General features: G+C 33.6%; 1 protein-coding gene across 3 annotated transcripts in view; it reads right to left on the reverse strand.

The window, feature by feature from the left end:
- The window catches only part of LOC5563951 (flotillin-2), a 35,437-nt gene extending 23,495 nt beyond the window's left edge, over positions 1 to 11,942 (reverse strand). Inside the window, exons 1-2 of one of the 3 annotated variants that reach the window (XM_021854968.1) lie at positions 11,737 to 11,942; positions 7,585 to 7,723 (exon numbers count right to left, since the gene is read on the reverse strand). In XM_021854968.1, the coding sequence (XP_021710660.1) occupies positions 7,585 to 7,723; positions 11,737 to 11,826 (229 nt within the window). In that variant the 5' untranslated portion in view covers positions 11,827 to 11,942. Of the gene's footprint in view, positions 1 to 641; positions 862 to 7,584; positions 7,724 to 11,736 lie in introns of those variants that run through there. The other 2 variants (XM_021854966.1, XM_021854967.1) reach the window with 2 other exon arrangements.
- Between the last annotated feature and the right edge of the window lie 977 nt (positions 11,943 to 12,919).

Raw genomic sequence — 12,919 nt, forward strand, 5'->3', positions numbered from 1 at the left:
AAAACAGAAGAAAAAAAAAACTCTTACTGAATAAACTTGCCAATGATTACATACTCCCAACCTTGTAGTCAGTTCTTCTAATTGTATTCAATGGCGCTAGAAGAATGCGCTTTAAAAAAATTACTCGAAATACTGCCCTATATGTAATGGCAGAATCTTAAAAGATTTAAACGTAATTTCAAAACCTCTCAAATGTTCATTGCCAATTATCTAATCCGGAATAACACAGCAGTATCTGCAAGCAGCAATCAGAAGATAAAAATGCGGCATTATCATTATAAATCACGTTGCGGGAAACTGGCGCTCGCTTTTGAGCAGAATAGGGTTCTGCACCGATTATTGTGGCGGGTTAAATTTCTATCATTAAACATTGCGAAATCAACGGTGCATCATGAGCTTATGACACTTCATCCTTTAAAAACATTGTTTGAATGAGAATATTGAATAATCATTATCACTGAAATATTACAGCATGGTAATACACCACTATTCTAATGCTGGTCTGATGCACTAGTTAGATCCATTGGCTAATTTGATTAAATTTCACTAGGAATGCTATTTATCCATATCCGTTAGTATACTTGCGTTGAATTCTAATTAAATCGCTATTTCACATAAGGTATCTTCACAGCTTAGCATACATTTTCTTAGTTGAACAAAAATTATTAAATTGCACATTCGTTTATCTCTGTCGTACTATCAGCGACAATGTGAGTTGAAATCGATTTTGCATGTCAGTAGAAACTATCAACAATAACTTGGTTACCGGTCGACTATTCTAGGTACTAGGAAGTTAGACGGTCAATGCAGAACTGCATCGCGTCGTAGTCGTTATCAGTATATCTGTCGCCAACATCTAGGTAGTAGAAGAGAAATCGAGTGAGCGGGTTTCGTCCAAATATCGCTCGCGGAGAACGTTCTCTGTCGCAGAGTAGGGGAAAAGCACTAATTTTCGACCCACAAGAATTCTGTGCCAATTTTCGAATTCTCATACAAAGTAGGCCTAAATCGTATGAATGGGTCGAAAATTGGTGCTCCTCCCCTAGTACAGTTCTACGGCAGACATATTACAATTAGACGACCGAAACCAGCTGAGAAGACATCATCATTTATTGATGGGGACTTTTGTTAATTGGACTCAATCTTGCAAATTATGGAATGGAGACATATGAAGTGCTGTAGAACCGTGATCTACGCATATGGTTGGAGGCTGGAGCGTCATTCGTTTTATTGAGGTGTTGTAAGTGATACGATACCATTCTAAGGTCACTGTCAGAATATTAAAGTGGACTCAAATTGTTTTGAACTTGATCTATGACTAGTACGGTAAGACGCCATTCAGTGTGAATTTGTTTCTGGCTCTACGTTCCTTCTGGAATTTGGAATAGCTCTTCAATTTACGCTCCACAATTACACAGTTCCGTGTTTGAGTAGCCTTTTGAGAAACGTTGGTTTTTGCACAGCAGATTCTCATGGTTTTATCTTTAAGGACAAGATGAAATGCAAACTTTTGAACATGATGTAAATGAATGATAGCAGGTTTTTCTGGCGTTGGGACATTACTTCAAATTTCTTTTTATCCGAATTCCACTACCCGAATGTCATTACTCCGAATAACCCATTCGGGTCATTCGGGATAATGGCATTCGGGGTAATGGAATCCAAAGATATGTCATAGAGTCGGTTATCTTCCCTAAAAGTTTGTTCCATTTGTTAATTTTGATGTGCATTTACAGTTTTAATCATCATATTTTTTACGATGCCATTTCATCTGACCCCTTCCGGGTAAAAACGGCTCCGGTGTATTTTACTTTAGACGTATCATAATGTTATCATAATTACTTTGTATTCCAAGCACTGTAGAATACTGAGTAGTGCACAGAATAAAGTACGTATTGGCAGTTTGTACATAGAAAATGGTCAAGTTTGGAGTTCTGGATCGCGGCTTTAGTAGTCCGATTGACCCGAAATTTTTATCGAACTTCACATGAACTTCACTCAACTTAAAAATCACTTAACTTAAAAATAAATAAAATTACTATCAAGTTGCGGTAAAAGTTTGATCTATCAAACAGAAACTAAGAAGATGGCTCTGTTTCAGTCGGGACGTAACGCCAGAAATAAGAAGATAAGCATCAAAGCAGGTAAATCCATGGCTTTAAATATGCAAAGCTGGATGAATCGGAATCAAGTTTTGGGATAGGACATTTCGTTTGTTAAGCTAGAATTAACTGGTCAATAGAATAGTTTTTATTTGGAGGACAAGGAAACGACATTTATATTATATTATACTTATATTATCGGGATGATTTCGAATTCATTGGAAACGATCACAAGGCAGTAAATTAGGCCTTTGGATACAGTGTGGATAGCATTGATTGGAGTCAAAATCAGAGGTGCGTCCACGCTCGAAACCATGGGTAGGACAAATGTTGGCAAATATTTTGTGGACGGTGAAGCTAAGACACATTTTAACCCTATGGAGTCATAGACCGTGTATTTAAAGTTACTACATATGAGGGGCTAAAACGCAAAGGGTGTAAGTGACATTTTGGTCGGCTTTGAGTTAAGGTAATTCTACTGTTTCCAACGATATTTTCAAGTGATTTTTCCGCTCATCAGAAGAAATAACATAATTCTTAGAAGACTGGCTCATTTTTTTGACTCTCATACAATTTGTATATAGTAAAAAAAATTGAAAAAACTTCAAGGTAGATTTTCTCAAAACTAGGTTTTCTTCACTGACATCCTTTTGCTTCTAACCCGTTACCAAAAGACTAAGAAAACCTTTCGTATTTACAGGGCTGGTAGCGACTAAGTGCCTTAAAATTGGAAAACAGAGACCTCTTGCCTGAAAAGCCTAAAAGGAATGAAGAAACCAAAACGAATCCTAATAGGAACCAGGAGATGAGAGTTTGATTCTTATAACACCACAGCAGACATTTCAAGATCTAAGACCTTTTTGAAATTACGTATTACTGTATGTGTTTTTTTTTCATGATTTTCTATAGGAAGTTCTTCTGAAATTTATTCAGATATTACTTCGGGAATTTCTCCAAGAGTTTTTTTTTTCGGATGCCTCAGGAATTCAAACTGATTTGACCTAAAGAAAACCACAGATTGTTTTCGGAATCAGAAGAATTCCTCCAAAAATTCTTTGTGAAATTTTTCAAAACAATCCTAACTCCTCTAAGATGTTATCCTGTGATTCATCCATCGAATTCCCTCAGACATCCTCCAAGGTTTACAGTCAATACATCTTATAAAATTCAATCATCAATTTCTCCAGAAATGCCGCCAAGAAACTTGGTATTATATGTAAGATTTCAACTAGAGATTTCTGTAAAGATACCTTCAGCAACTGCTCCAGAGGTTCTATCTAAGGTTTTTGCAGAAATTCCTCCTGTACTTCTTTGAGATTTTCTCAAGTAAATCTTAAAAGTTTTATTTATTTGAATATCTCCAGGGAAATGCCAAGGAATTTTTTCTGAAAAATAAATCCGTGAGGCACTTGTACAGGAAATCCTGAAGTAACCTCATATAAAACTAGTGGAAGTTTTGAAGTCATTCATAATGAACAATGATCTCTGACATACCGCCTGGACTCTTGAGGAAGTTTTAGAAGATTTCCTAGATAATTTTCTAAGATAATCGAAAACAAAAAAAATCATTCCTATCTCGGGATAGTATTTTGCAGGAATTTCTAAAAGAACTCCTCGGAAAACATTGGACAGAATCTCTGCAGAAGTTTGTGTAGAAATAATTGGAGGAATTATTGAAACAAATGTTGTAGTACTAGTTGATGTGAAAACTTTTAAGATTTAAAGCGATTTTTTTGAGTTTTTAAAAAAGTTTTTAAAAAATGTTAAAAAAAACGGCATGAGTAATGCGGTGAAATGCTGGAGAAATTCCTAGAAAAAAAAATGTTTTCAATGAATTTTTTGGGGAATTTTTGATTTCTGGGAGGAATTGTAGATGAATTCTTGAAAGAACCCACATGAACAGGCGGAGGAATTCTTGCAAGGTTTTTTAAAAATCCCTCAGCTATTTTTTTTCAAAAACTCTGAAATAAACCTTTAAGGATTTCCTTGGAAGAAATTTTGAAGAAATCTTAGGAAGATCTGCTCTGCATCTGCAAAATTCAGTTGAAGGATTACACAGCATAACAAAAATGGCGTTTTTGCATGTCTCAAGGATCAAATTATGTGTTTCTAGTAGATTTTCCAGAACGTCACAATTTTAGCTACAGGTCGCCAAAGTTGTATAAAACATTGTTTTGATCGATGTTTACTTGAAAATTAAAGTATGATTTATCATTTCACCTCCAAACATGCAAATAAGGCCTTAACCTTTTATTTCAGATATAATTTGATTGAAATTTATATAATTCAGATATAATTTGATTGAAATTTCAAATCGATTTTGTCAACATGCTTGCAGTCTGCATTCAAAATTCTTCGTTACTCTTATACATGAAAATACAATACTTTTCTAAATCTTAAAAAAAAATTTTGAGCATCGTATATTTATTTATTGTGAAATGTAAGTTTCCACTATACATCGTGTAATCAAGCATGGGCTCTAACCATTTACACGATAATGTTGATGTAATTTTACACGATATGTCATGTACATTTGCGACAAATCTGGCATTCCCTTTATGTGTATGATTTTACGCTGAAATTTACATGGATTTTTCTTTATGTGTATTGTTATACACATGAAGTATGAATTATGTGGCAAAGCAAGCAAACAAATTGTCATACAAGTTGATGAACTTGCATGCAAACTGTCTGAAATAGTCAAATATTGCATTTTCAACAGCCAATATCTCAAAAACTAGACGTGCTATGATATTTTTGAAAACGGCAATGGATTCAGCAACCCTTAATTAAGTGAATAGCGGTATTTTAGTGCTTGAGACAAAAACGTGTTCCGCTGTGTTAGTGAAAAAATATCTGGAAAAAATCTGTGGAATTTCTAAGACAGTTCTGGAAAAGAAAATCAAAGTAATGCCTGAGGAAATTACTGGAAGTAATAGCTTTGTAGTTCTCAAGTATTTCTTGGAGCAAATTCTGGAGAAATTTTTCCAAGCATTTCTGAAAAAATCCCTGTAGGAGACCCTGAAAAAAATCGATTTTAAAATCACTATGATAATTCCTCGAGCTTTTCCTCGGGGAGCTAAAGAATTGAAGTTTCTACGGAGCATGTAGCCTACTGGACTCGTTAAAGTCTGTAAAGGTTTCTCTGGACCCAGTGCAATTTTGAATCAGGATTCAATACGATCAGAACTAGGAATAAAAAAGTTTAGAGACCATTTTGGTTGAAATGAAGGCTTAAGAGACCTATCGTTAAAAAAGAGACGTTTTAGAGAGACTTGCATCAAAACAGAGATCAAGTCACTAAAAAGAAACCTGCTATCAGTCCTGTCTTTAGGATTATGCATTAGATCAACTTGTATTATTATTCATATTGAAATATATGAATATCCTTATTATTTATACCCTTTTATCCTTTACATAATTTTTATCAAACAAAACTGACAAAAATAGACCAGACCAGTGAGGTTGTTATAATTTCCTAGATAAAAAATTGATAAACAGCAAAAATTCTGTTAATTTGTGAAGTTTTCTTTTCTCTTTGCACCAAAGTGACCCGGCTAATAGCAAAAGTTTTCAAAAGAAACTGAAGATACTTGAAAAATATTTCATCGCCTAGAAACTCCATCAGATATTTCACTGATTACAAAAATAAATCTCTCAGAAAATCGTCACAAGCTGATCTAAATATTTTTATGAATGATGCCACAAATATCAGAGGAAATTTGATCAAATATTTTTTCTGGAACTAACTGTGGGAGTTCTAAATATAGTGCCTTGAAAATCGTCAAGAAATTCAGCAATATTTTAATAGATTATATCAAGAGCGATCGCACTTTCAGAAATCGCTAGCATTATCACACTAGTGATGTGTATAACACGATGGGACTGGTTTTAGATAAATCCGTTACTTCATCCAACGATTCTTCAAGAATCTTCTGATAATTCACTATGGAGTTCCAGAAACTTTTCAGGAATTAATTTCAGGAATGCTTATGGTAAGTTGTCCCAGAACATTTTCAGGATTGGCTGTAGATATTTGTAAGAAACCATCCATTGATACTACACACGAAACATTAGCTTGCCAACGACAACCAAGGCAGATTTGATGAAAACCGTTAGTTTTTTTTGTTGTGTACCATGACCCCACAGTTATGGATCAAATAGTGTGGAGTCCAACCTATAAAATTCAATAAAACGACATGGAAAACGTGAAATTGTAATTTAAACGCATGAATTGAATCGTTTCAAACTGGAACTTCGGTTAGTAAACTGTTTTGAGTGTAATATTTACATAGGATTGCATAAAAATTAAAAATTGCATTGGTTTCTGAAAACCATATTATGGATCAATTTTCATATTATGGATCAAATTGTGACATATTACGGATCAGTGCGCAAAATCAAGAGATTTTCAACTCAATGCATCTGTATTTCATGATTTGGCGAAAGTTAACAATGTGTCACATATTACTGCAAAAAATAGCAGTGTTAGAGCTGTAAAACAAGGGTAAAATGCCCTTATTTTGTGATACTGCGTTGTAGTAACTGAGAAATGAACTGTTTTCGCTCCACATCAAGTTTTCCACCCATTTTTGTCTGCTAAAATATGAAATTTACAAACCTTGATGTTTTATTAGTTTTATCCATAGTGCGATTGTCTGTAAATGTCGAATCCAATGCTTAAAATGGCAGAAATCTACATTCTTTGGAAGTGATCCATAACCGTGGTAAACAATCATTTCCTGATCCATATTATGGATCACTAGTTAGAAGTGCTAATATTCGGTATTTAGAGTCAACAATCAAGAAAAATGTTTTCCACAGATGAATTCATACTTAATTGAAGCGAATGAGCATGGTTTATGCTATAACATTTGAATTTTACCACCTGTGGGAGCTTATGAATGCTGACGGCACTTCTTACAGAAAACGACCATATAATGATAGCTGTGTGGTACCAACTAAACATTTGTCAAATACACCATTATTTAGCGGTTGAATGTTGTGCTTAACATTACAAATGGTAGAAGACAAATAGTATAACATGGGAAAAATATGTTTTACGTCACTGTTTATGTTTTGAGCGAGTTATCCGATGTTAAACGCCAAAGTGATCCGTCACTGTGGGTGATCCGTAACTGTGTGGGCATGGTACCTTAGATTTTTTCCGGACAAGCTTTCTCATGCTCAGGATCAACATTTCCTAAGCATTTAGTTTTCATTGTATTGGAAAAAGTAAAAGGATGTGTATTTCAACACATTATATTCAATCGGAATAAAATGTGCTCTCGCAACATTACTTTTGAATAAGCATGAATTCTCGATTACATTTCCAAATCGACGTAAGTCGCTTTCATACGGTTTTGAGAAAATAAATTAAGAAGGATCACAACTTATCTTCTAAAATGAATCAACTTTTTTCCATTTTAGTTTAGTTAGTTAAAATGGGAATTAATATTTTAACAATATGTGGTTAACTTACCGAGGATGGCTCGTAGATGGCCTTCTAATGTTTGCAGGATTGTCATCTTGATCTCCTTCACAGATTTGCCCAGAAATTGTTCGCTGGCGGTACCGAGCAGCTCGTCGGCCTGATGGTGAAAATAATAGACGTTCATCATCTACAAGAAAAAGAAATGAAAAACGAAGGGAATGAGATACGGCTATCCGTCCGGGAGGGCCCGTTTGCCGTCTACAGAATTGGATTGGTTGTACTTTTGATTTTTCTGCCTCTATTTCAGAAAGTGAGTGTGTGAGCATTCTCGTGGCGCTAGAATTTTTGCAGCAAAACACAGGAAAAAATGTGACCGGCCTATCAATACTGAAACCTAAACGAAACATATTCTAATTGATTTTCTTTCAAACAAAACTAGTTGAAAACAAATTGACTAAATCACACCACATCACATGTGAACCAAAGTTGGATTCCGAAACAAATCAAACAAATGTGAGAACTCATTGTAGCACGCCACAGCTAGATCTATGTCGAATTGTTACCTATACCTCATTCTCTAGAAAAAAAAAGCGAAAATTTAAATTGAAAATCAATTGTAACCGAAAGCTTACTCAACTGAAGATTTAAATCAAATAAATTGCAAAACTAAATCAACGAACTAAAACGGAAACGGAAACTCTACAATGACGGATATTGGATGGGAGGGTAATGGGGGTGAGCTTTTTCATTTCTTTTTCATGTAATTATTACTGTGGAAATAATAAAATATTTATTAAACGGTGGCACTACAAGAAAGAAAATAAGAAATTATTTAAATATAAAAAATAATGCAAATAAAAAAATGGGGCTAAAATCAATGAGAAATATCCTACATACATTGCTATTAAAATGTATTGTAAATGAGTAACAATTGTCGTAATGCTAAGCAACGCCAGTATACAAATATCTTTTTATACATAAAATTAGAATATAATTTTAGGAAAACGTGCTCTTAGCATTCGGAATACCAAACAAATTGACTTATTTACTGAAATATTTGACCTAATATATTTGATGAATCATCTGTATCAAACTAGCATAGAAAAGATTAAAATTGATAATATCCTTGGAAATTTTATATTTATTAAAATCTTCATTTACTGGTTTATAGAAAACGTATTATTCTGATTGGTTAACTCTCTAGGACGACTTTTTTTTGACAACAACTATGTTTCCCTGAAACATTATTTGAGAAATATGTAAAATTGATTGACTTGACATGAAAGGGATCACAGAAGATCTATACAAAAATAATTTACGTATAATGGATATTGGCGATGCTTAACACAGGTAAAAGGATAAACATAAAAAGATATCAACAAAAAATCGTGCAGTAGATGATAAGCATTATGAGTAAAGAAGTTTATACATATAACACTTAAAACATAGCTTATCTATACTAATAAAAAAGCTTATGATATGAATTAATTTATATGAATGATATTATTAATGCCAATAATAATATTTATTGTTTTTACTTTATTTAATTTTTTATATTATTTTTTTCAAATAATGCTTTTAAAATTTACGTAACAAAGGAAACGTGATTAAATATTTTTTTATGACAAAATAAATAATAGGCAACATTGCTTACATTAATTGAAGTTGTGATTAATTTATAATAGGTATTGAAAGCTTAAATGTTGATGATCGTGAAAATAATGATATTTGTAGGGAAAACTAACTGCCATATCTATGGAATACTGAAATGATTGCAATGATCAAAACCGATTTGAGTGACAACACTAATTGGATCACAATGAACTCCAACATCAAGGGCAGATACAGATACAGATGCAGAAGGCCGTGCATTTAATATCACATCTATATATTGTTGAAGAAGTTGCCATCAAACTTACTTTGTCATATTTAATCTAAAAGAGAAATGATAGTAAATTGTTTACGTACAATGCTTAAAATTATGGTGTTCATGCTTATTGGCTGTATTATCTAAGGAACTCTTTTTTCAATATCATAAAACAATTTGTAATTCAGAGAACCTTAGACAATGTTTTGTAACATGCTTACATTCGTATATGATAGAAATATATCTTAAAATTTGTATATTAAAGTTCTTAGAAAATTATTTTAATTGAATATTATAATTACAATGCATAATCAAAGGATATAATCAAGTCAATTAATGAATAGTTCCATATCTTGAACACTTTTTAAATTAATTTCTAATGCTCGCGATCATTTTACTACATTTTTTCGACTAACATTAACATGTACGCTCTGCAGAATTGAGATACAACAGATAAATGGCAAGATTATTAACTTCAACTGTAAAATATTATCCAATGAAAGTGTCGTGAGCTACTTAGAGCTACCTATCCAGGTTTTTAAAAACGCTGATAGCTGCCGCAAACAGACTCACTTTCTGGTAGGGATAAGTCGATTTGACGTTTGGCTCTTCTATAGACTTGGGTCCGAGCCAAACGTCAAATCGACTTATCCCTACCAGAAAGTGAGTCTGTTTGCGGCAGACATTAACGCTCGTAGAAAGCTGGATAGAATAATTCGGGGCAAAAGTTGCAGTGGGGGTTTTCAGCTCACGCAACAAAAAAACTCTGGCAACACTGTAAGGTCAGCTGTTCACAGATATAAGCATAAACAATTCCATCAAAGTACTACAAAGTTCTGAAGAAAGCAGTGTTTTGGGCCGTTCTGGACTAATATTGAAAAACTGTTCAAGTAGAGTTTTGGATCTAAGAAACTCTATTAACTTTTTGTTATTATGATTGTTGTAGGGTTCATTTGATCTGACGTAAAAATTCAAGTACTTTTAGTAGGAGATGTTTTTGTTATTTCCTCCGCTCCATTAACGTTTGCAGTAGATTTTTAAAGCAAAACAATCATAATACTTCAATTTGACACATCAATGTAAAAAGATCACTTCAAGTGAATGGAATGTACAAAACAAGGAGTCTGTGTCTTTTTCAGGACGTAATGCCAATATTTTTTAAACGTTCGGTAGACAGAAAAATTATATGACCGAACACACAGAAATAAAAATAAACACCGAAAAGTTTATGCATTAATGGCTTTTTTCTATCCGCGTCTCTTTCATTCTGCTGTGATTTTTTACGCTAACTGCCATTTCGCCTTGGTTGAAGCTCAACGATGCTTCAACTCAGGCGTATTGACAAACAGCATAAACATTCACCGCAGAATGGAAGAGAAGCAGATAGAAAATAGTCATTAATGCATAAACTTTAGTAATTCTGTGACTATCCGTGTTTCTCAGTGTAAATAGTGCCGTCATAAACTTTTCGTTTATTCAGTGCGAACGTTGCTTCTTACAATTTGTGCTGTCACACTAAGTACTATATTTCCTAGCATACAAATCTAACTGTAAAAATATATACTACGTTTTAAAGGTTTGATATTACTTGCCCTATCTAAAACACTTTCGTTTCAATAGAAATCTTCTGAGAAAAGTCAAAGTGAAATTTCTGGTTAATAACAAAGATTTAAACAGGATGAAAGTCTGAAAGCTTGTGAAGACGCTAGAAAATATCCCCGAAAGTGGTTTTATTAATGAAATTTGTATCTTTTCAACTATTTTGTTTAAATAATGTGTATACAACACATTTAATCAACAATTTCTGAGAGATGTTCGGAAATTCAATTAAAAACTACCTACATTCAGGCGTTAGACATGAAAAGCTGTAAAAAGTGATCAATTTTTCCCCGAAATTATGGTACTTTTTTGAAATCTTGACGATTTAACTGGTGTAATATAAAAACTGTTCAGTTTTGAAATTCATAGAATTGAACTTTATTATATCCAAATGTCATTAGCTAATAACAAAAAAATAAATAAATCTTAACTAGTTTGTACCACTAAATGTTGTTAAGCTATAAGTATTTAATCTATCTTTATAAATCTGTAAAGCTGAAACAATAAATTAGTTGGTAATGTAGTTATTTGGTTTTAAGAATTTATGAAACACAGTAGAAATAATAATAAAAAAACACCGTTACGCACTATTCATTCACAATACTTTACTCGTGGAGCAGGGCCTAGTACCGCCGCTCACGACTAAGAATGGGGATGCACTATACATGAGTATGGCATTCTTGTCAGAGTAGCTGTACTATACACATGAGCAAATCTGCGTAGCGTGAAAATACCTTCATGATTTTACACTGTGCAACACCTGTCACCGTTAATGGGACACCTTGGGCAGTTTCAACCATTTCGCACATAGGATTCAGGGTCATCACTTCCAGCGAGAGCCGTTGGACATCGGTTACCAGCCACCAAGCCCATGCCCAGCCTCCGACGATCGTTCGCTTCTTCGTCGATCCACAGCAACCACCTATGGGGAAGATAAGGGGAAGTAGATTAGTTTATGTGTTTTTATGTGTCACAGTGCGTTTATCAATCTAACGGGTAAGGAGAGTCGATAAAAAAACGAACGCGCCTCGATGTATGCAGTGCGGACGGTGAAACCTTACATGCTGCACTACATGATGGGGTATGTCAGTCTAAACATATTCTGACGATTATCGACAATCTTGTAAGCATGTTCTTCGTCGAATTACGGAATCATCATCTCTACGTGACTCTAGTAAGCTAAATGATAGGAAAACTGAAGTTATACTTCTCTTTCTGCTTAGAAGATATCACAAACGAAAAAGTAGAACTTGAGAACTTTGAAAACTGGGGTTAGTTTACCTCCTGTGGATAAAGAAAGAAATAAATTCATAATTTTGAATTGCGTTTAAGTTTTTGAAAAATAAAAAAATACTATAACCAGTTTACGAAAAACACTAAAAAGCGACACGATTCGAAGCATAGCAATTGGAAAATAGAGAAAAAAAAAAATAAAAAAGCAACATTCAGACAACTGGGGTTTTTTGGGGGTATTTCTTTTTTATTTGCCATTTCATCTCAACGGAGACCTGCATTCCTGCCTTCTATTATTTCCTTGCGTTACGTATCAACTGCGACAGTTCCCACTTCTCAGCTTAGTGTTACCCACAGTTATTAACTGGAAACTTTTGTTGCAAATTGTACATTTTACAATGATGTAAGGATTTTTTTACAACTACTTAACGGTAGCTTTTTCAACTGATGTTTTCCATATTCAAATTCATATATCTGAGCGTGATGATATTTAGGATCAGAAAAAAAGAAAGCATATAAACTTATGATAAGGCCGCTTCTAATGATTGGTTGATTTTTTATAAGATCCGTTTTTCTTACAATATAATACACCGGGGACAAATTGATTACTATATTACAGCTTATTATCCTTAGGAATTAAGATATTGTTAAAATATTTTCAACAAAATCTGTACTTAGTTGGTT

Source organism: Aedes aegypti, chromosome 3, assembly GCF_002204515.2.
Source record: "Aedes aegypti strain LVP_AGWG chromosome 3, AaegL5.0 Primary Assembly, whole genome shotgun sequence".
Lineage (NCBI taxonomy): Eukaryota > Metazoa > Arthropoda > Insecta > Diptera > Culicidae > Aedes > Aedes aegypti.